Source organism: Selaginella moellendorffii, unplaced genomic scaffold (genome assembly GCF_000143415.4).
Source record: "Selaginella moellendorffii unplaced genomic scaffold, v1.0 SELMOscaffold_136, whole genome shotgun sequence".
Lineage (NCBI taxonomy): Eukaryota > Viridiplantae > Streptophyta > Lycopodiopsida > Selaginellales > Selaginellaceae > Selaginella > Selaginella moellendorffii.
In genome coordinates this window covers 213670-239393 of record NW_003314397.1, presented here as the reverse complement: position 1 = coordinate 239393, position 25724 = coordinate 213670, and the positions used below count along the sequence as shown (strand labels likewise).

General features: G+C 52.9%; 14 protein-coding genes across 18 annotated transcripts; 5 read left to right on the top strand and 9 right to left on the bottom strand.

Annotated features, from left to right (window-relative positions):
* The first annotated feature begins 298 nt into the window (after positions 1–298).
* LOC9629203 (lysine--tRNA ligase) lies at positions 299–2400 on the top strand. Its single transcript, XM_002992478.2, has 10 exons — positions 299–488; positions 544–637; positions 690–912; positions 972–1097; positions 1152–1422; positions 1472–1568; positions 1615–1771; positions 1824–1967; positions 2017–2172; positions 2244–2400. Exons 1-10 carry the CDS (start codon positions 338–340, stop codon positions 2286–2288), a joined length of 1464 nt encoding a protein of 487 aa, XP_002992524.1. The 5' UTR covers positions 299–337; the 3' UTR covers positions 2289–2400.
* On the top strand, positions 2381–4819 carry LOC9662396 (lysine--tRNA ligase). 2 transcript variants are annotated; one of them, XM_002992477.2, is made up of 13 exons: positions 2381–2481; positions 2552–2708; positions 2757–2850; positions 2901–3075; positions 3127–3192; positions 3245–3370; positions 3421–3703; positions 3765–3861; positions 3910–4066; positions 4117–4260; positions 4319–4387; positions 4451–4594; positions 4640–4813. In XM_002992477.2, exons 1-13 carry the CDS (start codon positions 2461–2463, stop codon positions 4715–4717), a joined length of 1611 nt encoding a protein of 536 aa, XP_002992523.1. In that variant the 5' UTR covers positions 2381–2460; the 3' UTR covers positions 4718–4813. The 2 variants fall into 2 exon arrangements, with proteins under 2 accessions (XP_002992523.1, XP_024521886.1); XM_024666118.1 differs by having other exon boundaries at positions 2901–3192; positions 4640–4819.
* On the bottom strand, positions 4725–5417 carry LOC9629202 (RING-box protein 1a). Its single transcript, XM_002992441.2, has 4 exons — positions 5267–5417; positions 5102–5212; positions 4963–5034; positions 4725–4900 (listed from the first exon to the last, which is right to left on the bottom strand). Exons 1-4 carry the CDS (start codon positions 5397–5399, stop codon positions 4863–4865), a joined length of 354 nt encoding a protein of 117 aa, XP_002992487.1. The 5' UTR covers positions 5400–5417; the 3' UTR covers positions 4725–4862.
* A 225-nt stretch (positions 5418–5642) lies between these two features.
* Positions 5643–7143, top strand: LOC9629201 (novel plant SNARE 13). Its single transcript, XM_002992475.2, has 10 exons — positions 5643–5753; positions 5817–5909; positions 5956–6049; positions 6124–6161; positions 6240–6343; positions 6400–6479; positions 6534–6590; positions 6644–6736; positions 6809–6883; positions 6942–7143. Exons 1-10 carry the CDS (start codon positions 5686–5688, stop codon positions 7041–7043), a joined length of 804 nt encoding a protein of 267 aa, XP_002992521.1. The 5' UTR covers positions 5643–5685; the 3' UTR covers positions 7044–7143.
* LOC9662395 (U11/U12 small nuclear ribonucleoprotein 31 kDa protein) lies at positions 7142–8382 on the top strand. The gene is made up of 8 exons (XM_002992474.2): positions 7142–7366; positions 7427–7514; positions 7575–7670; positions 7752–7826; positions 7879–7961; positions 8007–8078; positions 8137–8188; positions 8248–8382. Exons 1-8 carry the CDS (start codon positions 7143–7145, stop codon positions 8296–8298), a joined length of 741 nt encoding a protein of 246 aa, XP_002992520.2. The 5' UTR covers position 7142; the 3' UTR covers positions 8299–8382.
* Positions 8238–8943, bottom strand: LOC9629200 (peptidyl-prolyl cis-trans isomerase FKBP12). The gene is made up of 5 exons (XM_002992440.2): positions 8833–8943; positions 8740–8773; positions 8629–8690; positions 8515–8567; positions 8238–8452 (listed from the first exon to the last, which is right to left on the bottom strand). The coding sequence occupies exons 1-5, from the start codon at positions 8918–8920 to the stop codon at positions 8351–8353; spliced, it is 339 nt and encodes a 112-aa protein (XP_002992486.1). The 5' UTR covers positions 8921–8943; the 3' UTR covers positions 8238–8350.
* Positions 8832–10338, bottom strand: LOC112343135 (translocon-associated protein subunit alpha-like). The gene is made up of 8 exons (XM_024666122.1): positions 10191–10338; positions 9962–10126; positions 9842–9892; positions 9707–9795; positions 9577–9654; positions 9322–9525; positions 9170–9238; positions 8832–9096 (listed from the first exon to the last, which is right to left on the bottom strand). Exons 1-8 carry the CDS (start codon positions 10261–10263, stop codon positions 9028–9030), a joined length of 798 nt encoding a protein of 265 aa, XP_024521890.1. The 5' UTR covers positions 10264–10338; the 3' UTR covers positions 8832–9027.
* Positions 10339–10345: 7 nt separating this feature from the next.
* Positions 10346–12243, top strand: LOC9662394 (COP9 signalosome complex subunit 1). Of its 2 annotated transcripts, XM_024666119.1 has the most exons (7): positions 10346–10729; positions 10791–11111; positions 11156–11272; positions 11330–11415; positions 11481–11715; positions 11769–11979; positions 12131–12243. In XM_024666119.1, the coding sequence occupies exons 1-6, from the start codon at positions 10373–10375 to the stop codon at positions 11958–11960; spliced, it is 1308 nt and encodes a 435-aa protein (XP_024521887.1). In that variant the 5' UTR covers positions 10346–10372; the 3' UTR covers positions 11961–11979; positions 12131–12243. The 2 variants fall into 2 exon arrangements, with proteins under 2 accessions (XP_024521887.1, XP_002992519.2); XM_002992473.2 differs by lacking the exon at positions 12131–12243 and having other exon boundaries at positions 11769–12086.
* On the bottom strand, positions 11949–14110 carry LOC9662393 (alpha-L-fucosidase 1). The gene is made up of 3 exons (XM_002992439.2): positions 13156–14110; positions 12840–13076; positions 11949–12776 (listed from the first exon to the last, which is right to left on the bottom strand). The coding sequence occupies exons 1-3, from the start codon at positions 13695–13697 to the stop codon at positions 12083–12085; spliced, it is 1473 nt and encodes a 490-aa protein (XP_002992485.1). The 5' UTR covers positions 13698–14110; the 3' UTR covers positions 11949–12082.
* Positions 14111–14257: 147 nt separating this feature from the next.
* Positions 14258–15036, bottom strand: LOC9662392 (dynein light chain 1, cytoplasmic). Its single transcript, XM_002992438.2, has 3 exons — positions 14699–15036; positions 14523–14628; positions 14258–14435 (listed from the first exon to the last, which is right to left on the bottom strand). Exons 1-3 carry the CDS (start codon positions 14807–14809, stop codon positions 14353–14355), a joined length of 300 nt encoding a protein of 99 aa, XP_002992484.1. The 5' UTR covers positions 14810–15036; the 3' UTR covers positions 14258–14352.
* LOC9662391 (TOM1-like protein 4) lies at positions 15024–17027 on the bottom strand. The gene is made up of 8 exons (XM_002992437.2): positions 16897–17027; positions 16761–16839; positions 16600–16698; positions 16263–16537; positions 16120–16201; positions 15977–16062; positions 15723–15908; positions 15024–15660 (listed from the first exon to the last, which is right to left on the bottom strand). The coding sequence occupies exons 1-8, from the start codon at positions 16998–17000 to the stop codon at positions 15078–15080; spliced, it is 1494 nt and encodes a 497-aa protein (XP_002992483.2). The 5' UTR covers positions 17001–17027; the 3' UTR covers positions 15024–15077.
* A 31-nt stretch (positions 17028–17058) lies between these two features.
* On the bottom strand, positions 17059–18806 carry LOC9662390 (calcineurin B-like protein 1). 3 transcript variants are annotated; one of them, XM_024666121.1, is made up of 9 exons: positions 18740–18806; positions 18501–18677; positions 18362–18444; positions 18236–18295; positions 18042–18150; positions 17923–17975; positions 17786–17866; positions 17602–17714; positions 17059–17445 (listed from the first exon to the last, which is right to left on the bottom strand). In XM_024666121.1, exons 1-9 carry the CDS (start codon positions 18768–18770, stop codon positions 17382–17384), a joined length of 771 nt encoding a protein of 256 aa, XP_024521889.1. In that variant the 5' UTR covers positions 18771–18806; the 3' UTR covers positions 17059–17381. The 3 variants fall into 3 exon arrangements, with proteins under 3 accessions (XP_024521889.1, XP_002992482.2, XP_024521888.1); XM_002992436.2 differs by having other exon boundaries at positions 17059–17343; XM_024666120.1 differs by having other exon boundaries at positions 17059–17343; positions 17923–18150.
* LOC9662389 (DEAD-box ATP-dependent RNA helicase 3, chloroplastic) lies at positions 18778–21805 on the bottom strand. Its single transcript, XM_002992435.2, has 9 exons — positions 21247–21805; positions 21035–21165; positions 20549–20963; positions 20389–20487; positions 20093–20317; positions 19638–20015; positions 19451–19588; positions 19292–19387; positions 18778–19232 (listed from the first exon to the last, which is right to left on the bottom strand). Exons 1-9 carry the CDS (start codon positions 21718–21720, stop codon positions 18912–18914), a joined length of 2277 nt encoding a protein of 758 aa, XP_002992481.2. The 5' UTR covers positions 21721–21805; the 3' UTR covers positions 18778–18911.
* On the bottom strand, positions 21769–24279 carry LOC9662388 (putative UDP-glucuronate:xylan alpha-glucuronosyltransferase 3). Its single transcript, XM_002992434.2, has 4 exons — positions 24029–24279; positions 23725–23961; positions 23029–23663; positions 21769–22941 (listed from the first exon to the last, which is right to left on the bottom strand). The coding sequence occupies exons 1-4, from the start codon at positions 24067–24069 to the stop codon at positions 21908–21910; spliced, it is 1947 nt and encodes a 648-aa protein (XP_002992480.2). The 5' UTR covers positions 24070–24279; the 3' UTR covers positions 21769–21907.
* Between the last annotated feature and the right edge of the window lie 1445 nt (positions 24280–25724).

Below are 25724 nucleotides of genomic sequence, written 5' to 3'. Positions count from 1 at the left end.
GCTTGCTCGCGAGGAGATCGCCGTTCTGCTCGTAGGCCGCCATGAGGATGCTCCACGAGAAGGCATTTGGATCGGGGATCTGATCGAAGACCCGCTGGGCTTCTTCCACGGCGCCGCATTTGCCATACATCTGGACGAGGAGATTGGCAAGAAATCTGCCCGGCGCGCTGCCGATTTGCGCGTGGAGTAGCCGCGCTCGAGGAAGATCTTTGGCGCTCGCTAGCGAGCGGATGCTCCGCACTAGAACCTCATGGTTCATGCCATTGACCCACTTTCTCTACTATAGAACCCATTCAAAGATAAGGGTTAGGGTTTTAGTGGGCGCCGCGCATTCTCCATGGGGAGCCAGCGTCTTTCTTCTCTCGAGGAAAGCCTGGGCAATGCGTATCCTCACAAGTTCGAGGTGTCGATGACCTTGGCCCAGTTCCACGACGAATTCGGGCAGCTGGAAGCTGGGCAGCGCTCCAACACCCTCGTCTCCGTCGCAGGTAGAGCAGGATTTTCACCGCTCGTAGTCTCTGTGACAAATGCAAATTGTTCCAGGCAAGGTAATGCACAAACGCCTCGAGCCCGACTCGACGTGCTACGTGCTCGAGTCGGTCGTGGGAAAGCTTCCAGCATTTGTGGATCACGCCAGGTTTCTTGTTCTTCTTCTGTGAGTGACTGATGTGATCTTTCTATCTATCCAGAGTGCCGAAACTCGGAGCTGAGATCGAGCGGGGTGATATTGTTGGTGTTTCGGGTTTTGCCTCGGCGTGTCATGGCGAGCTGGGGATTTCCGTGGAGAAGTTGTGCTTGTTGGCTCCTTGCCTACGCACTTTGCCAGAACGCGAGGGTGATAGCCACACGGAGCAAGAGTCTTGGAGGCCGGGGAAAGCACGAGATCCAAGCGCATATGTGCTGAGTGATCAGGTTCGTCTTCTCTCGTATAGTAGTCAGCCGTCAGTAAAACCAGCTATTCCCTCTTGTAGGAAGAAAGGTACAGGAACCGGGTTCTCGACTTGATTGTCAACCCGGACATCAAGTCCGTGTTTGCTGCCCGAACCGAGGCCGTGAACTACATTCGGACTTACATGGAAACTAGTGGCGTTACAGAGGTAAACTTTGATCGGGAGGAGCTTCTTTGCGGCGTGGTAACGATCGAGATGCAGGTGAACACTGGGGTTCTCGAGCAAAGAAGTGTCGCGAACGGTTTCAAGACGCATCACAACCAACTAAACCTGGACATGGTTCTTCGGGTCTCGTCGGATCAGCTGCTGCAGCTGATTGTGTCCAACTTTTTTGGCGTGTACGAGATTGGCAAGCAGTTCCGCAACGAAGAAATGAGCCGGACACACAACCCCGAGTTCACTACTTGCGAGATGTATAAAGCATATGCCGACTACAAGGACTTGATGGAGATGACCGAGAAGCTGCTTTCAGGTAAACACCCGAGCTCTCTTATTTCGTGACGGACAACTGTTCTGTCTAGGATTGGTTATGAAGATCACTGGCGGATACAAAGTCTATTACCATTCCGACGGCTACGACAGCCCTCCTGTTGTGATCGACTTCACTCCTCCATTCAGGTGAGCTCCTCCTCGTCTTTGGCTCGTCTCATTATATGCTTTCTAGGAGGGTGGAGGTGGTGAAAGGCCTTGAAGAGGCACTGGGCCTCAAGTTTCCAGAGGACCTTGCGTCGGAGCAGGCCAATGAATTCTTAAGAGAGACGTGCTCTTCCAAGGGCGTGGCATGTCCGCCGCCTCTCTCAACAGCGAACCTCTTGTCTTCGGTATTCTAGCATGTCTTGTTTGCAAGGCCTAATGTTTGAGTTCGTGTTGCAGCTAGCGGGCCATTTCCTGGAGGCAACAAGCGTGTCCCCGACTTTCATTGTCGACTACCCCAAGAGGAGCACTCCATTTGCGAAAACGCACAGCTCCACGCCACTTCTTGCGGAGCACTTCAAGCTCTTTGTCAGCAAGAGTCAGGTGAGCTTCACTTCACTCAACTCCGAAAATTTGACTTCGTTTTTCGCAGCTGGTGAGTGGATTCACCCAGTGCAGGGATCCCGCGGAAGCGCAAGAGAACAGTGAACTACACACACTCTTGGAGTATGGCCTCCCGCCGTGCTCGGGCTGGGCCTGTGGAATCGATCGCTTGGTGATGCTGCTAACAGATTCAGTGGACATCAAGGTAGTGTTTTTATTGCTGTTCGTTTTCTTTCCTCGGTAGTTCTGTGCTGAATTTCTTGCTTGCTTGCACAGGAAGTAGTACTCTATCCAGCTCTCAAGCCAGCGGAGGATCTCTAAGATCGCTGACCATAAAATTTGCCAAAACGTGGCGAAAGAGAAGATCCACATTCTATATAATTTTGACGATCATGTAATGTTTTGGTTTGATATAAAAACCTCACGTTTCAAACTGTTCTCTTTTAGGGTTTTCCTGTGAAGCTAGGGTTTAGGCGCTTGCGGCTCGACGACAATGGAGGAGCTGGATCCCACGGTAGCGTGCCTGTGTCGATCGGATTCTTTCTCGCAATGCGCTAAGCTCGTGTGTGTCGTGGCCCTCGCAGCAATACTACAACAACCGGCTCGCAAGCCTTGCGTCGCTGCCGACGAGCCCCTATTCCCAGATGTTCCGGGTGTCCATGACCTTCGATCACTATCGCGAGAAATTCAAGGGCCTCAGCAATGGAGAGCGCTTGGCTGAGACGACCGTGTCCCTCGCAGGTGAGGAAGAAATGGAAAGAATTACGAGCTAGAGTCGCGGTATTGCAGGGAGAGTGATGTCTAAGAGAGCGTCGGGCTCGAAGCTCGTGTTTTACTCGCTGGAGTCGGCCGAGGGAACAATTCAGGCTGTTTCGGATGCCAGGTATGGTTGCTCTATCTTCGTTCTCTGATCACTCCTCTTTGTCCATTTAGATCGCTCGTTGGTGGTAACTTTGCGGCTGTGCACGCAAACATCAAGCGCGGGGACGTGGTCGGGGTGTCGGGAAATCCAGGCATGAGTAATCGTGGAGAGCTCAGCATCTTTGTCAAGGAGATAATCCTGCTAGCGCCTTGCTTGTACATGCTACCAAAGGGTGGAAAGAACAGGGTAAGCAAAGGAGTTTGCCATTGCGCAGTGTGCTCAAGTTTTCTTACACAGGACGAGCAAGCAACCTGGAGGCCTGGGAAACCAAGAAATCCAAACGCCTATGTGCTGAAAGAACAGGTGTGTGGTTGAGCTCTTACTTCTTTCTCTTTCTTAGATTCGTCTTGTGCAGGAAACGAGATATAGGCTCCGGTTCCTTGACATAATAGTGAACCCGGAAGTGAAGTTTGTCCTTGAGACAGCACACTCCGCGGTGAATTATATTCGCTCGTTCTTGGACCAGCGTGGCTTCAGAGAGGTAAGCTGGTTCATCGTGTGAATCATATTATCTAAACTCGTGGAATGCAGGTAGAGACGGCGATTCTCAACTCGAAAGCTGGTGGTGCAGCAGCCAGACCTTTCAATACGCATCATGATGCGTCGGAAATGGATATGAGCTTGCGGATAGCACCTGAGCTGCAGCTCAAACAGTTGCTTGTGGCGGGTTATAATGGCGTATATGAGGTTGACAAACAGTTTAGAAACGAAGGGATGGATCTTACGCACAACCCGGAGTTCACGACTTGCGAGTTTTACAGCGCGTATTCTGATTACCACGATTTGATGACAATGACGGAGGAGCTTCTTTCAGGTAAATTTTCAAACCTTGCTTTCTTCACAATGGAGTTTTTGACTATGCTTGTTGTTTCTAGGATTGGTTAAGAAAATCACTGGTGGATATACGGTTTCGTATCACTCCAATGGCTATGACAGCCCTCCTGTCGAGATCGACTTCACTCCCCCATTCAGGTGTGTGCTTGTGTTCTCTTCATTTCACGTGTTTTACTCCTCTTGCAGGAGGATCGAGATGGTCAACGGCCTTGAAGACACAATGGGCATCGAGCTTCCAAAAGACCTTGCATCAGAGGAGGCAAACGAGTTTCTGAAAAAAACATGCGAGGCCAGGGGTGTGTATTGTGCTCCTCCTCTGACTACGTCAAGGCTTCTGGACAAGGTTTAAGTCATTCTGTTCATCAGCAGTCTTTGACGTGTGTGTGTTTGCAGCTGGTGGGACATTATCTAGAGGAGACTTGTGTAAATCCCGCTTTTATCATCGACCATCCCCTCATTATGAGTCCGCTAGCGAAGCAACACAGGTCCAAGCCAGGTCTCACAGAACGCTTTGAGCTCTTCGTAAACAAGCATGAGGTGAGTTGAGTAGTAGCGCAGGAAAGAAACTAGAGTGACGCTCTTTTCTCTTTCGCAGCTGGTGAATGCGTACACAGAGTTAAACAACCCCGTGGAACAGAGAGATCGATTCGTCCAACAGCTTAAGGTGCGTGGTTGTGATTTCACTGTCATTGTCTTGTGCTCACACTGTTCCTTGATTGATTTACAGGACAGACAAGGTGGCGATGACGAAGCGATGGTGTTGGACGAGGACTTTGTCAAGGCTATGGAGTATGGGCTTCCTCCTTGCGCTGGATGGGGAATGGGAATCGATAGGCTGGTCATGCTCTTGACAGACTCTCTCAATATCAAGGTAAGCCAGGAACCATACTCTTTTTCTCATTGGCTTTGTTTTCAGGAGGTTCTCTTGTGCCCCGCAATGAAGCCACCAGAGGCAGTGCCACCACCTAACGAGAAAGGTACCCCTCAAGCATAGAGCGTAGAAAAAAACGAAGATTAATATTACCCAAGTTTTGAGTTCTTTGCAAAAACAACCGAGAGAAAAAATGAAACAAAAGAAAAGATTTTTTCTCACGTTTTCGAGGGAGTCGTGATCTACATTCGATCGAGCCAGCTTTACTCTAGCGACCGTATTTCTGGAACTCCCACTCGCTGTTATCTGGAGGAAAAAAACTGGACGAGTAAGAGGCAAAGCTCTGAAAGTTTGTTTCTTCGTCTTACCGAGAGGGCAGACTTGGCGAGTCTTTAGCCAGCGGCTGATGCAGTGGAAGTGAAACGCATGGTTGCACACGCCTGGATCCACAAAGAGTGTGTTTTGCATTGTCACAAAACCAATAGAGCTATGATCATCTTCTCTTACCCCAGGCAACGGTGCATTCTTCGCTCGTGGCGCTGGCCTGGTTTGCCTGGCACTCGATGCACAGATCCATGATGTGATTCCGGCAAATCGCGCAGTTGTCCACCACAATGTCTGGAGAAAGAGGGCGCGATCGATAATCTCTCACAATGCAAACAATCCCCTTACCCCATGCCCAAAGCGCCACAGCGTTCCACTTCTTGATCTCGAAGCGCTTAGAGCGCTTGGCGGAGCTACTCGCGCCGCTGCTGGAGCCCTCGCCCGATGGCCCGGCCACATCCATCATGTCGACGCTCGCCATGGCAAACGCAGCGCGCTAAACCTAGGCAGTGCTCGGGTAAGAACCCTAACTCGCGATTACGATACCCGGCATATTCTTCTAGGCCTGGCCAAAGGGGGAGTGGAAATCTTGGGCCGGGAATGGAAGGAAGGGGCAGCAGCGAATTCGCGATGGATGCTCTCTTGCGCTAGTCCTGTGACACAGCGATCTTGCTCTGCTGCTGGAAATCCATCGATCCATCGCCTAGGGTTTGGGTGGATGAGGCATTAGGCTGTTTGGGGGATCTATCAAGTTTGGGCGCCAGACGATGGCCGAGCTCAGCCCGGCATTGGCAGATCTCGATGGCCAGCTCAAGGATCTCTTCCGGGCTCTCTCGTAAGTCCCCCTGCTCGCTCGCTCTAGATAATCTCTAGAAATTTCTCACTGGCCAAAATGCAGATCCGGCTTCCAGAAGATGGACAAGATCAAGGAGCCTGCCCGGCAGAGCAAGCATCTGGAGGAGCTCACCGCCAAGATGCGCGAGTGCAAGAGGTCGGTTTCGCCTGGCTGTGCTCGAGACGCTAAAGTTTCAATGCAGGCTCATCAAGGAGTTTGATAGAGAGATCAAGGAGGAGGAGTCGAGGAACCCACCGGATTTGACAAAGCAGCTGAATGAAAAGAAGCAGTCACTGGTAAGTTCCATGCTAGGAGGCCATGGAGATTCTTCGAGCGATCGATCTCATCGCTAGGATGGTGTCTCTTGCAGATCAAGGAGCTCAACTCGTATGTGGCCCTGCGCAAAACGTGAGTTCTTGTGTGTGCATTCCTCCACCATGCCGGTGTCTCACAAGTTCTTTTTTTTTTCTCTTGGTTTTCACCCAGGTACACGAGCTCGCTGGGAAACAAAAAGGCAGAGTTGATGGAAGGTGGCAGTGCCGAAGGTGCTCGCACTGACCTCACGGATCCAAACGTGAAGATGGCGTCCAGTAAGTCGCGGCTTGCCTCGCTTGGTTCTCTAAGCTCTTTGCTCTTCGTTTTGCAGCAATGTCAAACCAGCAACTCATGGACGCCGGGAAGAAAACCATGGACGAGACGGATCAGACGATCGAGCGCTCCAAAAAGGTCCGATAGATGCGTCGCTTTGTGACTCCCTGCGATTTCATATATCTTTCACAGGTGGTCGAGGACACCATCAACGTCGGCGCTCAAACAGCTCTTACGCTCAAAGGACAAGTAAGCATTTTTCTCTTTCGGGGGCACTTACAGACGAGTGATTGGTTTTACAGACGGAGCAAATGGGCAGGATCGTGAATGAGCTAGACAACATCCAATTCTCCATCAAAAAGGCGTCTCAACTCGTCAAGGAGATTGGCAGACAGGTAAACTCTTTTGCTTTGCAACTAGTATCTTTGCTCCTTACACTGGTGGAGGGTCCATTTCTTGTTTTGCAGCTTGCCACAGATAGATGCATACTGTTCTTCCTGTTCCTCATTGTCGTGGGTGTCATTGCCGTGATCGTCGTCAAGGTAAAGTCCATTCTCTTTGTTTCCAGGAGCGCTCAAACGAGATTTCTTTCGATGGCAGGTTGTTGATCCCAAGAACAAGAACATCCGCGATCTTCCCGGATTGACTCCCGTCGCGAACACCAGCCACATTCTTTTCAACCGACGCATGGGTGGACTTTGATGATCTTTCCTCGCAGCGCATACCTTGGAGTTTTGATTGATTGATTAATGTATAGAAATAAGTACTTAATCGCTAGTCCTACACTTGTTAGGGTTCTTCATGGCCGCGTCTGGGTTTCCCAGGGGTGTGAGCGATGACGATGACGACTGGGAGGAGGAGGAGGAATCCACATCCACGCGCGACGCGCAGCACAAGAAGAGGGGCAAACAAGGCAGCGGGGGTCTGGTTCCATCCAAATCCACCGTGTATGTGAGCAATCTCGATTTCTCGCTCACCAACAGCGATCTCTACACGATCTTCAGCAAAATGGGCAAAGTAGGCAAGTAAGCAGGTATTTCCTTGCGATCTTGCGAGGGGATTTTGCTCACGAGCTCGCGATCCAGGGTGACGGTGATGAAGGACAGGGTAACGCGGCAGAGCAAAGGAGTGGCATTTATCTTGTTCACTGCGCGAGAGGATGCCGAGAAAGCGGTGAGAGCTTGTGAATGGAGGAGATGGAAGCTCTGCTAACCAGCGCATTGCGTTTCCCAGGTGAAGGCCATGGATGGAGTGGTGCTCAACAAGAGAACCTTGAAAGTTTCCATTGCGCAAGACAATGGCCGGGCTCGAGAGTTTATCCGTCGCAAGGTAGAACAAAGGAAGACCATCTTTTTTCTCGCTCGGGCTTGCTTGGATTGATCATCTCTCCCGCTTGTTTGTGTCCGCCAGGTTTACAAGGACAAGAGCCGGTGCTACGAGTGTGGCGAGGATGGCCATCTCTCGTACGAGTGTCCAAAGAACAAGGTGGAGTTTTGCTCGTAAAGTTTGCTCTGTGACATGCGTTTCATTCGCGCAGCTTTTCAGGGAGCGGCCTTGTCCCAAGAAGCAGCGTCGGGGACAAAAGGACGTAACGCAACCGGTGGACGATCCGGCTGAGAGGTTTGCAAATCTTTTCTGTGTCTCTGCTTGAATGGATTTGTGCAGCGAGGACGAAGAAGGAGAAGAACAAGAAGAAGCTCCAGCACCTGAAGGCTGGGCGTCAATTGTGGACACGAGGTAGAGCTTTGCTTTTGACAAACAGCGTCCCAGAGATGATGATGCTGGGTTTTTGCAGGAATACATTTGATACGCAACACACTCAAAAACAGCCATCACGAGGACTCAAGGTCTCATTTTTTCTTCTCTTGCTTTCCTACTGACGCTTTGGTTTGCTTGTGTTTCAAAGGGGCCGAGAAAGAGCAGCGGCTACTTTAGTGATGAAAGCGATCACGATTAGATTTCAAGCAGCATGGCATTCACTGTCTATCTTGTATGGTACGGCAACTCTCTCAACCAAGGCTAAGAACTTCGATCTCGAAAACAAGTTCGGAATTTGGTTCAATGCCCCACGCAGGGAATCCATCCTTCCCGTAAGCATAGTCCGGAGTGCACTGGAGCAACAAAGAAGCCTCATTACTGCCAGTGAAATCGACAGGAAATAGAAAAAGCTTACCTTGAGCCGAGCGATTTCTCCCAGTTGCATTGCCATGACACCTTCGTCCCACCCTGGAATGAAGAGCAAAGACAACTGAGAAACAAAAGCATTTTTCTGGATAGATCCGAGAACCTTTGATCACACTTCCCTGTCCAATCTTGAACTGAAAGGGTTTCTGTCCAGGGTCCTTGGTGCTGGATGGAGAGTGAGACAAAGCTAGAGCTAGAGCTAGAGCACACTCACCTCCAAAACTTTTGGTTGAGATCCCTGTTTTTGCCTGGACAAGCAGCAGTAGATTGGAATGAATCAGAGCTATAGCTGAGCGCCTTCACTCACCATAGCCAGTGCAATGCACCGTGACACTCTGGCCGGGCTTTGGAATCGCGCCAGTGCCAGCCCTGAGAACCTCCCTGACCACGCCCATCCTCTCACTTTAGCAAACCCTAGAGGCCTTTCCTCCAGGAAAAACTCTAGACCTTTTTAGAGAGACCAAAAAACTTGCAAAACAAAAAAGTGGTTTAACTTATGATCCTATTTCTTCTTCTTGGACTTGCTTTGTTGAGAGATGCTCTTGGATATTTTCGCGGTGAATGCAGTGCCCTGCGCAAATCAAACAAAAGAAAAACAATGGCCTTAGCAAACTCTTCGCAAACTCTGAAAGAAAAAGAGAGACCTGTAGCCATTCATTGTTCGCTGCATCGGCGTTCCGAGTTCCCGTCTCAACCACCTTTGTCTTCCGCGTCTGGTGAAACCAAAAACCACGACGAATGGATGCATCCATCCAGTCGGAGCTAAGCGAGAGTGATGATAGATAGCTTTGCTTACCTTTGAGAAACGTTGGAGTTGTCCGTGGATCCACAGAGACAAAAGTCCCATCAGGCCAAGCCCAAGCGTGACCAGGAAGAGCGTCTCGCCGCTTAGGAAACCACCAGACTCCACGATCTCGACAGTGCCATTGTAAAAGACGGTCTTGTGGATGTCACCGTCGACTTCATAGAGCACGCTCGCCACCAGCGAGAAGCTCCCTGGCTGCGCAACGAGCATGGAGTCCAATCAATCGCGAAAACATCCGAAACTTACCTGGAGGAACTTGGTCACGGTGAAGGGATACGCAAACGTTGCCTGGACGCCCGGAGGGACGGTTGCATTCCCAAACTCCTGCTCCAGGAAAACGCTGGGGATGATTGATACGTAGAAACAACTCTCAAACCTGGACAGTGAAGTTCTGGACCAAGTACTTGTGATCAAACGGGAGGTGAAGAGTTCCCCGGATGGAGTTCACTTTGACAGCAGCGTCCCCTGGAAAGAACAAGTGAGAAACCAACCAACCGGGTGTGTAGCTTACCAGTGTTGCCGATCCCGACGAGAATCTCGGCGGTCGCTCCAGCAGGAACTACTGCAAAAATCCCACAGCACCATGGTTAGCACGGAGGAGCGTGGCATGGATCTCAACAAGCTCTTTCACGTTTTTGCGGATTGTTTGGAAAGTGGTAGACCGTGTCGACTCCAGCCGCCGGGCCGACGGTATCGAATGCGTCAATCACGCCCTCGTCCACGACTCCAACCTCCTCGCCAGCCCCGGGCGACGAATCCACGTCGCTCCCTTCCTCCAATTCGGCCCTGGATCGAGCTGCAAAACGAAATTCTCTCGAGTCAAATTCGGCCAGATCCAATCCGGCCCCGATCTGTGTCACCTGGGAAGCAAGCGATGGCAGCGAAGACGAGGAGCGCCAGGACGAGCAGCCAGCCGCATCGCGATCGCGCCATTCTTTGTCCTCCCCAGCCGCAAACCCTAAACTCTTTGCCCGGCGACCGTCGGATGAGATTCTAGTGCCACGTCAGCTTAGAACCCTAGCGCAGCGAGAGAGAGAGCGCGATGGCGATGGAGGGCGATGGAGGAGGAGGCGACGCGAGCGGCAGCGCTGGAGTGGCCGCCGGCGACCAGGTGGACTTGGAAGCGTACGCCGGTTTGTATAGCGGGCGAACCAAGGTGACCCGCCTCTTCTTCATAGCCGACCATGCCAAGTCTCACAACTTGGAGCTGGAAGCTCTGCGAATGGCGCACAACGAGATACGCAGGGCCGAGAACACGCTGCTCTACAAGGAGGTGGTGGACAAGATTGGAGGCCGCCTGGGGGCCGCCTACGCTCGCGACCAGGAATGGGTCGATGTGGTCGATCGCAGGGCCGTGCAACGCCAGGAGAAGCTCGACATGGAGCTCAATGGCTACAAGGTATCGCTCTTTCTTTTCTTTCTCGTCTCGTAGGAACTAAGAGGATCGTTTCCTTGCGCAGACCAATCTCATCAAGGAGAGCATTCGCATGGGCTACAATGATCTGGGAGATTTCTTCTACAGCCGTGGAGATCTCCAGCAAGCTTTCAAGTGCTACGTCCGGACTCGCGACTACTGCACCACCTCCAAGCACATAATCGCGATGTGTCTCAACGTCATTCTCGTCAGCATCGAGCTCGGCCACTTCGTGCACGTTTCGAACTACGTCTCCAAGGCCGATCAGACGCCGGACATCCAGGATCCCATCATCCTCGCCAAGCTCAAGTGTGCGGCCGGGTTGGCGTACCTGGAGAGCAAGAAGTACAAGCTCGCAGCTCGCAAGGTAGGCACTCTTTCCATTCGCTCCTCGGCCAACCTTCTTTCCAGTTCGTAGAGACCAACTTTGAGATTGGTAACAACTACTCGGAAGTCATTGCGCCGCAGGACGTTGCAACATACGGTGGTCTCTGCGCTCTCGCCTCCTTCGACAGGGCCGATCTCAAGGTTCGTGCTTTGTGTTTTTTTCTAGACCAGCCATCGTAACTGACATCATCCTTGCAGAGCAAGGTGATTGATAATGTCAACTTTAGAAACTTTCTGGAGCTGACACCGGAAGTGCGAGAAGTGATTCATGATTTCTATGCGAGGTATGTGGATCTCTTAAGGCTGAGGGAAGAAATCTTTTGTGATCTTTGCTCTTTTCTTTTTCCAGCCGCTATGCGTCATGCCTCAGCTGTTTGCAAAAGCTCAAGGGCAGCCTAGTGCTGGACATTCATCTCTACGATCACGTGGAAGCGCTGTACGAGCAGATCAGGCACAAGGCTCTCATCCAGTACACGACGCCGTTCATATCGGTAGACCTCAACACAATGGCCAACGCATTTAAGACCAACGTGTCTGGCCTGGAGAAGGAGCTTGCGGCCTTGATCATGGAGGACCAGATTCAGGTAAGCTAGAACAATGGTGGCTGTTAGTTTCTTACTCTTCACGTTGTTGCCAGGCCCGGATCGACTCCCACAACAAGATTCTCTACGCTCGCCACGCTGACCAACGCAAGGCATCGTTTCAACGCGCCATGCAAACAGGCTACGACTTCCAGCAGGACACACGCGCAATGCTGCTGCGAGCAAACCTGGTGCGCAACGAGTTTGTCATCAAGGGCGGAGGAGGAGGCAACAAGAACAAGGATTGACAGTCTCTGCTTTCTCCCGGTTAAGTTCGTTTTCCCTTTCTGCTTTCTAGCATTGGTAGAGCTAGTGTGAATATAGAAGCTCGAAAGGGAGCTCGCGAGAGCTCGCTTTGACGAATGGATTGTCAAGAGATCACTGAAGTATCGTTGCCAACGTGTGGATATGGATCCAGGTACAGGCCGAACGAGGCAACCAGTGGTGGCGCAGCTCGGGAGTCGAGGATGACAAGCTTGACGAGCTGAGCCTTGACGATCAGCTTGAGCCGATGCAGCCTCTTGTAGCCGATGGTGGTTCCTTGTGCGACGGTCGTCCACCCCCTGGTGACGCTGAGCACGTCGACACGGTGGTAGCGAACTCTCTGGCCCCAGGCAATGGCCTCTTGGATCTTCACCAAGTTGAAGAGCGTGGGCTTTCCCAAGTCGAGCATGAGCCATCCAGCGGCCTCTCCCTCGCGCGGCGACCAGAAGGAGGAGATGTCCGGGGTGAGAACTTGGTGGGGGCCGTGCTCGGTGCTGTAGGCGCTGCTGGCGGTGACCGAGAGAGGCGAGGCGGCCAGGTTGACGGAGAAGATGGTGGTGATGGCGGTGCTCAAGGCGCGCAGAGTTTTGGAGTCCTCGTCCGAGATGAGGCCGGACGAGTTAGGCGGAACGTTGAGCAGCAGGACACAGTTCCGGCCCACGGAGGTGTAGTAGATGTCGAGCAGGCTCCACAGATCTTTCGGACGCTCGCTCCGGTGCCAGAACCATCCCGTCCGGATCGAAACATCACACTCGGGTGGTACCCAGTCGCTGCCGTGCTCGTCCCCCTGGTTGAGATACCTACAAACAAGAACAGCCAAGGATGATCAGATCCAGCTCGTCACCACCAACTTGACAACTTACTGCAAGATGGGGCCCGAGTTGCCGATCTGGATGCTGCTCCTCCGGACCATGGACCAGCAAGTTGCTCCGGCCCGGCCTTGCTCGTCCCCGACCCACCTCGTGTCCGGCCCCGCGTCCGAGAAGATGAGCGCTCCCGGCTGGAGCTGATGGATCGTCTCAAACCATTCGTCAAACTTATACTCCATGCTGATGTTGCCTTTTGCGCCATCCAGCCACACCTCCGAGATGTTGCCGTAGCTACACACAATACAGAGACCAAGTTAGTTATATCAAGCATCTATACGACCACCATAGCTGGAAATGGTGTTCCACTAACTTGGTGAGGAGCTCTCGCATCTGGGCGAGGTAGTGCTTGTTGTAGTCGAGCGTGTTGCCGTAGCTGGGCTCGTGGCGGTCCCATGGCGAGAGATAGAGGCCGAGATCAATGCCGGCCTCGGCTACCGCGTCGGTGAGCTCGCGCACTACGTCTCCTTTGCCGGATTTCCAGAAGCTGCTGGCCACGGAGTGATTGGTGTACTTGGACGGCCACAAGCAGAAGCCATCGTGGTGCTTGGCGACGAGCACGACGAGCGTGAATCCGGCGTCCTTGGCCACGCTCACCCATTGCCTTGCGTTGAGGTGCGTGGGAAAGAAGAGTCGCGGGTCCTCGAGCCCGGTCCCCGTCTCGGAGTCGGTGAAGGTGTTCATGCCGAAGTGGAAGAAGATTGATCGCTCGCGACGCTGCCAGTGGAGCTGCTTGGACGATGGGATTGGAAGCACGGGAAGTGGTGGTGGTGGTGGTGGTGAGGATGGAAGTTTGGAATCGCTCGCTGCTGCAATGACGAGCAAGCTCGAGCACAGCACGAGCAGGCAGCTCATGATCTAGCGGACGCAAGTTTTGGAGCTCGCGAGGACGATGCTCGCTCACGGCCTTAAGTGTTGGTGACAAGCAAGGTTGATGCTCTACGTACGAGACAACTTAGAATATAGGACGTAGGTGACCAACAAGATATCCAGATTGGCTCTCGCTCGCTCGCTCGTTTTCCTCTGGAGATCCTCCATGTCTCCAAGAACAATGTGGATTCCACGCGATGGTTTTTTCCTTTTTCGTTTTTGTTCTACGCGACCGATACCACCCGTATCGCGTGTTTTCTAGCGCGGCGTCCGGAATCTTTCAACCCGGCCAGAGTGGAAGAGCCAGGCGCCAAGACATGACAGGCTTGCTGCTCGCCACCACGTACGTTTCTCGCGCATAAACTACGTGCTCGTCACATCTTTTCACAGAATTCCATCCAGCACTGGCACCGCTCTATCCGATCACGATCACGCAGGCGAGACAAAGCCACTCTTTAAGCTGATGATCCTTCCCAGCGCCAAGAACTACGACTAAAGTAATGAGGCAATTATGTTACAGGCAAAAATTTCCACACCGGACAGCATTGTCAAGAAGTAGAAACAAAGGGATGCGATATTGATGCTGCTCAATCCATATAGTAGAGTGTGTGTGTGTGGGTGATCGAGTGATCATGATCGATCAGCCCGACTTGAAGAGCAGCACTGCGACTTGGCCCAAGTAGAAGTAGATGAAGTGCTTGGTCTCGTGAGTCACGTATGATCCTGTCGTCAAAGAGCAGCCAAGAGAGAGAGAGAGAGAGATCAAAGAGTGTTGCCATGGAACAAGCAAGAACTTGTTTGTCTACGTACCAAAGTTGCGGCCGACGATGCAATGCCATGTCGGGTTATACTTTTTATCGAATTCCTTCTTGATGTAGGCCGCAATGTCCTTCTCCACATTGTACTTGTCCAGGGCCTGGGATGGAAAAGAAGCAAGGCGACGAGGATGAGAGATTCCCCAAAGATTTGGGAGATTTGCGAGTCACCTGGGACGCGCATTCGATGGAGTCTTGCTGCATATCCTCGGTCATGTCCGCATTCTTGATGATTGCCTTGCGCTCCAACACGGCCGACTTCTCCACGATCTTCTCTGACATTGTTGTGGCCACGAGCAGTAGCGCGCGCGCGCGAGCGAGAGAGCGAGAGAGCGAGCGAGAGAGCGCGCGACGAGAAAACCCTAAAAACTGACACGAGAGGGAGCGAGAGAGAGAGCGCCACAGCCAACAAACTGTCCCCTCTTTCCCCTCGCTCGCTACCTCTACAACGACCTAGATCCGACGTGGCACCATCCACGTCAGCACCGTCCACCTCAGCACCCGGAATCTTCTTCCCATTCACACACGGGATATGCCGCCTTCGTCTAGCTTACAATCGTTTCATCCTCGCGCCTTGGAGATCGACAAGATCACTGAACAGGCTGTTGCTGCTGCTCGGCGTCGCACTGCTCGACATCGCCGTCGGCTTCTCGGCCTGGTGCTGCTGCTGCTGCTGCTGCTGCTGCTTGGGCTGATCGAACAGCGCGGCGTATGGGTTGTGCATGTGTTCTTGCTCTGATCGATCCTCGTCCCACACTGGCCTGTGGTGCTGGAAAAACTGCTGGCGCTGGGAGTTCTTCTGTGGCGGCGGAGGGAGAGGTTGCGGAGTTGAAGTTGCAGGCGCGGCGCCGTTGGAAGGCTGCTTGCGCAAGGCGAACGGGTTGATGTTCTCCTCCGGCTCCTCCAACTCGTCCAGGCCATGCGTGTGCAGCACAGCAGCTTTCTTCGAGTCACTCGCGACTCCACCAGCGCCGAAAGCTTCGCCGCTGAGGAGATCTTCACTCGTTGGTTTCGTCGACTTGTTGTTGGAAGGAGGTTGGATTCTCGTTTGCGGGACTGGAGGGCCGGGAATTCGGAAGAGTTGAGGGGGAGCGCTCGGTTTCGGAGCAGGCTGATCCGAGTTTTGCCGGCTTCTGCGAAGGACAAGGCACAACCCGGCGTGTCAAAGTTGAGATTTTGGAAAGAGAGAGCAAACCTGCGAGCAAGCCGTGCGAAGTCATCTTCGCCTTCCTCCTCCTCGCGTGGGAAAACAGAAGCAGGCGGAGCCTCTGGCTGTTTTGCCGCGGCAGGAGCAGCACCCGACGCGATTGCGTCACGCTTGGCAAGGACTTTCTGCAAGTCGTCGTTCAAGGAAAGAGCCTGAAACAAGAGTGTCTCGTCCCTGGAAACCAAAACACACTGATCAGCCACTGAGTCGTTCCATAATTCGTATTAGCAGTCTCAACTCACGACGTGGTGCTGACGAGATGCATGACTTGCTTCTGCGTCCGTTGGCATTGCTCCACAAGCTCCACAATGAGCTCCTCCCTCAAAGCCTGTAGAAAACCTTTGTGGTGTTACGGCCTGCCATCCAGTAAGAGAACAGACTATACCGATTTATCTCGAGGATCGATCGCGTTGAGCATCTCCGAGAGAACCTCCATCCCGCTCCTTGCACTGTCAAGGTCCGCTAAGCTGCAACAAAGAAGAAACAATCTCTTGGATAGAGCACAAGAGAAGAAAGCTTTGGACGCACCTCAGTCGCTGGATATCTACGTCCAGTGGTGGCAATGGCGGCTCCGGTGATGCTGCTGCTGCTACAAATCCCGGGGCTGGATATGCAGTGATAGGATGCGACTGAGGAGGAGTGAAGATAGGCGGAGCATCTTGACGCTGGGGAAAATCCACTCCCGACCGTCTGAGTTCATCATACGCGGAAAAGAACTGCGGGTACCTTCCTCTCTGGCCACCAAATGCCTCTTGCCACGAATCCAGCAAGCCGAGTATCTTCTCTCGCACGCTCAAGTCGCCCTGCGCGGTCCAGCACGCTTGAGACGAGCAGCAAAAGCTACACACGAGAGATTCTCGCTTACCCTCTTCTTGACAATCTTCACCATCTCGTGCAAAACATCCTTCTCGGCAACTTGCTGGTGGACAGCGTCTCCGCAATTCTTCACCAGAGTCTCCAGGACCTGTGAAGGACAATAGAAATGGCCGACTGGAACCGATAGAATAGAGATTTCGCGCGGCTTACGGTGAGAGTGAGGAGCTGGACAGTCGGATTCTTGTGCGCCAGCCGCTTCCTGGCCGCCTTGACAACCTCCTTTGCTTGCCTGCGATGGAGAGAGCCCGCAATGAATCGCAAAACAAGCAATTGGGTCGACACATACCCTGGATCATTGTTGAGCGCGTCGCAAATCTCCAAATTCCTCCCCCAATCCGGGCCGATGAGCAGATCGCTCGTCGCCTTGTCCACGAGCGATGCCACGGACATTTCTCCAGCACAGCGCAGCGCAGTGGAGACAAGCACACACGAAGAACAAAACCCTAAGTAACCCCGCAACGCGGAATGCCCAGAATATTCAAACCAAAAGAATAAAAAGTTTTGTATAGGCTAACTCTCTCTCTCTCTCTCTCTCTCAAGTTCTCACTCTCACTCTAAGTTCTCTCACTTGCTAAGTTCTCTCTCACTCTCTCTCTTTCGCGATTTTCTCTGCGAATGTTTCTCACTCCCTGCGATCTTCCTTCTGCCACTCTCTGCGATCTTCTCACACTCTCACGCAACGTCTTCAACTTCCGAATTGAATACAAAGCTCGGGAATGCTGTCGTGATATCTCTACACACAGAAACACAGTTGAGTGGCTGGCGCTGGGCTCACAGAACACTATCATCAACACCAGAATTGAAAAGAAAGCTGGGGAATGCGGTTGTAAGGTTCCTGCAAATATCCCACCACACACATCAACCAAGCCATCGCGGGATATGCAAGCAAGCAAGCAAGCAGCGAGCGAACTAGCAAGGACGCAAACTAGAAACAATGCTGCTAGTCCCAAGTGATGAGTGCTTTTCCAAGTAGAGAGAGTGGTGAGCTTACTTGAGGTACGGCAGCGTCATGTTCTTCATGAGCGAAGGATTCCTCAGCACGAAGTTCTGCCACTCCTCCTTGTCAATCCGACTGTCGTTGTTGGTGTCGGCTTCCGCAAACGTCTGCATCACAAAAGAAAAAGAGACAATAGCTTGTTTAGCGTACGAAGAAGAAGAGCGATCAACTTCTCGACCTTATCAAGAATAGTTTCGATGACGTCGTCGGAGAGCTTCATATCCGACTCTGATAACAAGGCGATTAGCATCTGCTTCACCTGCAGTTTGATCTTAGTTTTCATCTGAATAGCATCTTCAAATGCTTTGCTAGTACCTCTTCTCGTTCGATGAAACCGGTCCTGCGCAGATCATACAGCTGGAAGGCAACTGCAAAAGGAGAAGAAAACAACCATGAGAAAACAACGCATGAGTTGAACGAGTTATCCATCTTACAGTCGATCTTGTCTTCCAGCGGTGCATTGGGGTGGAACACGCTGAGGGAGCGCACGAACTCGCCGAAATCGATCACCCCGTTTCTCTTCACATCGAAAAGGTCAAACACCTGCAGAAAGAGAGAGAGAGAGAAAAAAAAGAGAACTTGTCAAAAGGAGCAAGCACGAGTGGAAAAAGAAAAAAGAAACAAGTACCCGATCTGCGAACAAGTTCTCCTTCTTGCTGTTCTTGAAGAGCGCCAAGCGGAATTCCTCCTGAAGTGAAGCCGAGCGAGATCTAAGCGAGCCCAAGAAGCCCAAGAAGAAAATCGAATCACACACCTTGTGGATGAGGCCATCGTCAATAACGGAGCTGCTGATCTTCTTGAAGAGCTCATACAGCGCTTCGATCTCACTCACGCTGACTGGAAGAAGCCACCGCACTTTAGCAGGGAAAAACGCGGCAAATGATCAAACTCACAGGTAGTATCACTGGCCAGAGCTACAGGATCTTCGTACCCGGCCGCGTGCTGCGAGGGCTTCGAGTGGAAGCAGCCCATGAGAGCGCCAGCAGCATGATCGAGCGCGAGAAAGAGTGCCAAGGCGATCCCCGCCACGAATTGCGTCACTCCGCCCTCTACTATGGACAATGCAGAGCCTGGCAAGCCAGAATTTAGGGCATGGGGGCGCGGAGGGAGTAGGCGGCGCGCGAGATCTTACCACCGCCATCGCTCTTGCCGGCTTGTTGCATTCGCAGCTCCCCACCATTCTTAGGGTTTATCCCAAGCTTTTAAAATGTTATACGTAACAAAGTTCTTTCTCTTTGTTTGTTCGTTCTCTTTGTTTTTTCTCTTTGTTCTTGCGCAGAAGAGAGAAGAAGAAGAAAATCTTTCTAGTAGCCTCCTCGCTGCTGCTTGCATTCAAACGCGCGGTGGCCAGATTGCCCGCATTTGTAGCAAGCTCCATCAAAATTTCCACCGCCGCCACCGCCGCCACCCCAAGAGGACGATGATCTACTACTGCTGCCCCTCGACTCGCCGAATCGAGACGACGAAGAGAAACTCCTACCATTGCTCGAGTATCTTCCTCCTCCTCTGGAATCGTCAAACCGGCCAAACGCTGGCCTCCTTCCGCCGCCTCCTCGGTCGCCTCCAAAGGAGCTCCCATAGCTCCGCCGGCCGCCATCGTCCCAGGAATCTTGGAGGCTTGGAAGCTGCGAGAGAGAGCCATGCAATGTTGGTGAGAGATCAAACGAGTGAAGAAAAAGAAAACCTCTTTGATCGCCTCGATCCTAGTGCCGGAAGGCATCGACTTGGAGAGGAGATCCGTGGCTATGTGCTCCGGAAGATCGAAAACAGCACCCTCAACCTGTAAAGCACGCAAAGAGAGAAAGTTCTTGAGCTGGAACAACTTGCGATCTCACAAACTCACATTTTTCTCGTCGATCATCTGGACTTTTCCAATGTTGTCCGCGGCCTTCTCGGACAAGCTAGCGATGGCTCCCACGACGTGCCGCACAGCCAGCGGGAAGTTCCCGGGAGCACGGGAGAACTTGAGAGTCATGTATCCCTGGAGAGAGCACCATGAGTTAAAGAACAAGCACGAAACGAAAGCTTACCGCCTCGAGGGAGATCAAAGATCGCTGCTCGGGTGGCTGGCTGAAGCCACTCATATGAGCAATCGCGGCTGCAAACGCGGCCGTGCCATGCTCCTCCAAGAGCTTCTCCGCCGTGGCCATGAAGACTTGCTTGAGATCCGGATGGACACCTTTGATGAGCTCCACGGCTTGCGAGGACGACGCCGCGAGCACCTCGTCGAAATGCGGCATGCTCTTGAACTGGAAGCTGCAGCCGACTTGTCGCTCAAAGTGTTTCAAGATCCTCCTCTCTTGCGGAGAGAAGAAAACGAGAGCGCTGCCATCCTTGCCGGCCCGGCCAGTTCGACCAGATCGGTGGACAAACGTCTCCGAGTCCCGTGGCAAGTCGTAGTGTATGATCTGCGCAGAGGTTTGATCATAGCTGATACTTCTAGAGATGTTCTCGAGAGCTCTCGAGGAAACAAAACGAAACTTACAAGGTCTACGTCCGTGATGTCCAGGCCTCGCGCAGCAACATCCGTCGCGACCAAGATGAGGAACCTCCCCTCTCGGAAAGCTGCCAAGGTCTTCTCCCTTTGGAACTGTGCGATATCCCCGTGCAAGGCCTCGCAACCGAGAGTTCTGTTCATTGCCATGGAGACTTCCTCAGCATCCCGTTTGGTCTGCGTGAAGACAATCGTCTTGCCTCCCTTGCCATACACCTGAGATCACACGATTCAAGAGAAATGAGAAAACAAAAACGAAGAAGATGATGTAAACGCATCATAGTTACCGTGATCACGTCGCTGAGGATCTTGCGTTTCGCAGCTTGTGAAGTCTGGACAGCATACAACTTGATACCCTCGGCAAGCTTCTCGTCGGACTCGCCAACCTGAAAAACAAAGTCTACGTTAGCTAAGAGGATTGCCACTGCTTTCGCGACGACTACGTACCAGGTCGATCGTAAGCGGCTTGTTTAGAAACTTTCTCGAGAGCTTCTGGACCCAGCCGGGCATGGTCGCGGAGAAGAGCATGTTTTGACGCTTCTCTGGGAGCTGCTCCATGATCTTCTCCACGTCTTCCTCGAAGCCCACGGCCAGCATCTGGTCCGCCTCGTCCAGAACCATGCACTCCACTTGACTGAGATCCAGGCATCCTTGCTCCAGCAAGTCGATGATCCGGCCGGGAGTTCCCACTGCAACATCGACACCGCGAGAGAGCAAGCGCTTCTGAGACATGATGGAAACTCCGCCATAGACGCAGACTGTCGCAAGCTCTTTGCCCGACTCCATGAACTCGGTCTCCACCTGCTTGGCAAGCTCCCTCGTCGGAGCCAACACCAAGGCCGCCGGACCTCTGAAAGATCTCCTGCGAAAGCCATGAACAAGCAAAGTTCGCGTTATCAACCAAAGTTCTAAGATATGATCGTAGAGGAGCACCTTTGAGACTTGCTTCGCGAGCGATAGATGCGATCCATGATGGGAATTCCAAATGCCAAAGTTTTCCCTGTGCCAGTCTTCGCTCGAGCAATGAGGTCGACGCCCTTCATCGCTGGTTGGAACACGGCTCGCTGTTGCACAAGCCGGGATAGAACTTAGAAACTTAGAACTCTCTCTCTCTTTCTCTCACGCTTGAGATCTCTCTAACTCACTTGAATCGGGAACAAGTGCGTGATGCCTCGGTCCGCAAGGTGGCCAACAATCTCCTGCGAAACTCCCAGCCCGGCAATTGCAAGCTCGTCATCAGCCTTGCTCTCACCTTGGACACCATCCTCTTCTTCCTCCTCGTCCTCCGAATTGGAGTGCTGGGACAACTCGCTATCATCCACATAGAGAATCTTACCATCCTCCTCCTCACTCTCATCCGTTTGCTCGTCTTCCCAAGTGGTAGTCACTCTCTTCCGAGGCGCGAAGTCTGTCCTCACAGCCGAGACCTTCCACTCCTCCGCGCCTGTGACCAATCGAGGAGCCCTGGTGGAGCCATAGCCATGCTGCTGCTGGAGCAAAGAAGCACGCAACCAACAGGGCGCTGCCCTGCTCGCTCCTCCTCCTCCTCCCCCTCCTCCATCGCCAAGCACTTGCAATGCAGGAGCTCTAGACGCGCCCGCGCCGGCAACCAGCGCCATTCTTCCTTGCTACACTACACCCTACACTATCACTAAGTAACAGCCTTAAACCCACAACTCCAAGATAGATAGCTCGATTTCTGGGTCCTCGAGGAGCCACGTAGGAACTCATGATCTTACGGACTAAACCCCGAGAGTTTGGATCAAAGATCAAAGATCTGGATCGCAAAAAAATATCTTTTTTCGATCAGGTGGTGGCCACAGCAGCAGCAGAATTGTTGTCCGCGAGAGCAGCACGAGAAGGAGGAGGCTGTTGCTGATCTTCGCCCCAGTGCCAGAGCATACTCTCCCAGTAGCAAAACTCCTCGAAACACGTCCGGAGCCTCGAGTCCCTGATCTTGATCCGCCAGTGCCCGTCCGGGAAGCGCTGCTGCTCGGCCTGCCGCCTGTCCCACTCGAGGCTCGCCTTCTGCTTGCTGCGGAGGAGGCAGTAGCCCTGGAGCTTCTTGCTCATGCTGTCGTGAACTCTCCACCAGCGAGCGTGCGCGGCATCGTTGGCGTACTCGTGCAGCTTCTGCTGGTTCCAGTTGCAATCGTAGTCGCGGAAGCACAGCCACGGCTTGAGGCCGAGGAAGTGCATCGCGTACACCACCGGTGGCTCGCTTCCCAGCAGCTCCAACCTGTGCGCGAGCTCCTCGCTATCGTTGAGGCCGAAGTGCTTGAGGAAGTTCATGTGCTTCGGCAGTCTGTGCCACCAGGTGTACACCTCGTTCAGGTACCCCTGGTCGCCACCGTTGTACGATTCCACCTCGTTGATCTGCTGCATGAGCATCTCAAACGTGCAGTTGGATGGCTCGATCACCATGACGCCCGAGTTGAACATGCTCTCGTGGTTTCCCGTCGCGGAGATCTCCGGCATCTGGAAGAGGAAGTCCATGTTGCGCAGCAGGATGATGTCCGCGTCAATGTATATCAGCTTGTGGTACTCGGTCAGCTGCCATAGCCGAAACTTGCTGTAGTTCCACTCGTTGTATGACTCGGGCTCCGCCTTGGGATTCCTGATCCTCTGGATCTGGATCACTCTCCACCCGGCTGCCTCGAGCCCCTCCCTGTGATGCGGATGGATGTTCTCGTCAACCAGGATGACAAGGTCCCGCTTGGACCCGCTCATTCGGATGCTCCGAGCGAGCGAGATGGCGCCACACACGTAGAACTGTGCTGAGTGGAGGATGGTTGCGTAGGCCTCTCGTGACGCATGCTTGCGGGGTGCACGCCGGTTACCTGCAATCTAGAGCACGATCAGCGGCTTTCCGACGAGAAAAAAGAAGAAGAAAAAAGCAGAAAAGACTGCTACGTAACGTGACGTACCCGTTATCGGCACCGAAAGTTGGCATGATCCAGGAGGAAGCGCGAGAGTCTTCTCGAGCCGCTTGAGGTCGGCTTTGAAGAGCCAGAAACTCCCTTGGTGGCTGACAAGCTCGCGGCAGGGGAAGATGTTTGGAGATGGCCTGCACTCGTCGTCGAGAAGCACGTACGTGTAGCCTTGTTGACCCTGGCCGGTGTCGAGAGCAACTCTAGCTGCGACGAGGAGCGTGTGTAGGCGCTTGACACTTCTCGTCCAGTCTTTCGGATCCTTGGCTCGATCACAAGGCACCTTTGCAGCCACAAGGTGCAGCTTGAGGTTCTTGTGCCTCGTAGGCATTGGAAAGTGTGGGCATGTCGGGGTGTTCCAGCGCTCCTCCTCGTCAATCCACTCGGGGTAGAGGTCGGACCAGCTGGTGTTCTCGGAGACAGCCTCAAAGCGTATCAACCTGGGCGTCTCTCCACCGCTGAAAACCTCCCACGGAAGAGTGCTCGACTTGTCGTCGAAATTGACGAGGCCAATCTTGAGAGCTCCACCCACGTCCAGGCTGCTTCTCAAGGCCGTCAGCTCGCCAGTGTCTTGCAGCCAGCGCAAGAGCTTCTCGTCACTGGTGTTGCGCAAGGATCCCCGGACCTGGAAGCTGGAATGGAAGAGAGCAACGACTCAAACATATCCTATGAACAAGATAGAGAACTTGGTACCTCGAGTCTTCAGAGCGCGACGTTCCTCTTCTGGTAGACGTAGGAACGAAAAGAATGGTCATGGATGCTGCCGCAAATAACAAGACTACCAGGAGCCGAAGAGCAAAGCTTCTTATCACAGGCAGCGCCACCCCACCGCCACCACCACCTCCTCCTCCTCCTCCTCCTGGCTGTGAGATATCATCCTCGTCGGCCTTCTTCTTGTCATTGGTGCGCTTGCGCTGGAGCTCGGCATCCCTGGCAAAGCCGCAACAACACAAGCATTTCAAACCGCTAGCCTAGAATCCCATCAAGGAGTACTCACACGCCTCCATTCTGGCGATAGCGCCGGGCTTCCGGCCTCATCTGACCTCGCTGCGATCGATCGAATCGCCGGCGGCGCGCGATTCGCGATTCGCGATCAAGCCTCCATTGCCATACCTGTGGAAGGGAAGGAATACCCGCGGATCGATCAACCCTAGCTACTGGGCGGCATTAGAGGCGGTGAGCGAGGAAGGAGTCTCTCTCTCTCGCGAGTAGTGCGGCGTTCGTCTCTTTGTTACCGGCTAGGGCCGGTCACCCGGGATGGGCACTTGGCATAAAACTTAAGTATGAGAAATCTTACGTGGAGTAGGGTACAAGCGGCGCTGTGCTGCCAGCATTCCTTCCTTTTGATTTAATTCGCTTTGGTGGTGGTGGTGGTGGTGGTGGCCCGGCTCTATTAATTTGCTAAGATCGAGATTGGAAGCTATGGCATTCCCATCCAATGTTGTTTGGTGGCTGTGTCCCGGAATAACCGTCGATCCATCCACGACCTACCGTGATGTTTCGATTTGACTAAATTCCCTGTCATAGCAAAGAATTCTAGTCCAATAGGCTTAAGTCATGGTGCATTAACCGACCATCGTCTCCTCTTGGAGTTTTTATTAGTTGGAAGATACCCAGTTCTCCACCTAGTTTCCCCTCTAGCTGATTTTCTCGTTGTATAGCCTATTCTCTTGAAAATCAACCCCCGAAATCGAGAAATATGGACGATCCTGATCATAAAAGTGAACATCGTTGCCACCGCTGTCTTGTCCCGGGCTCAAGCTCGCTGGGCTTCGCATTGATTTTACGTTGCTTTTCCTTGTCCAAACTTGCAGTTCTATCATAACGCACAGGTCGTCCTTCCTACGTCGGCCCCGGCATGTCGTCCTTCCTCCACGATGGGCTTGTGGGAGTGAACGTCTCGTTACCGGGTTACCAGGATCGATCAACTTTGCAGGGGTCTTCCAAGTCGCACAGTCACTCGTTGGGATGGACAAGGTACTCTTCGAACTTTATACTGGTTGAACTTGCGTAATGGAGTCATCTTTCTCACAGGAGGATGGGACAAGGATTGAGCTGGGACTCTGGGATCACGGACGTGCAAACGCCAGAGAGCTGATTGGACCTCCAAACAACTGCCTTAACACCGTGTTCGATTCGTAAGCCATCATCTTTCAGCATACGTACGTGATGCTGATTGTGTGCATTGTTCCAAGCGCTCGGGGTCCTCCACCCAAGGAACCACTCACATCGCCATTTCCCACCTCTCATCAACGACCGGACGCACCAGGACCTTTTGGAGCGAAGACGTCGTCGATTGGTATGCTACCGGCGAGCTCGTGATCACGTCGGGAGATGTCAATCGGCTGGTTTCTTTGGGGTGTGATGAGAGCAGGACGAAAAGAATTTCCTTCTCTCGAAATGTGTTCTACAGGGTGGAACCTCACGCCAGCACTCTTTACTCTACTTGCAGATCTCGCAAACAAACATCTGTTGAGGGATGGGACTCGCGCATGACTGGTGATACCAACTCTGGCACACCATGCACTCTATCCCGTCCCCTTCAGGCTTCCCACATTGTAAACAGGCTCCTTCCTCTTCAGCAAACAAAGGTTGTCCCTCCTTAGCAGCAAGCTCCATATCTTCCATCACCTGCTTCAGCTCCAGGCAATTATGAGGAACAACATCTGCTGAGAATTATCCGATTCCAATGC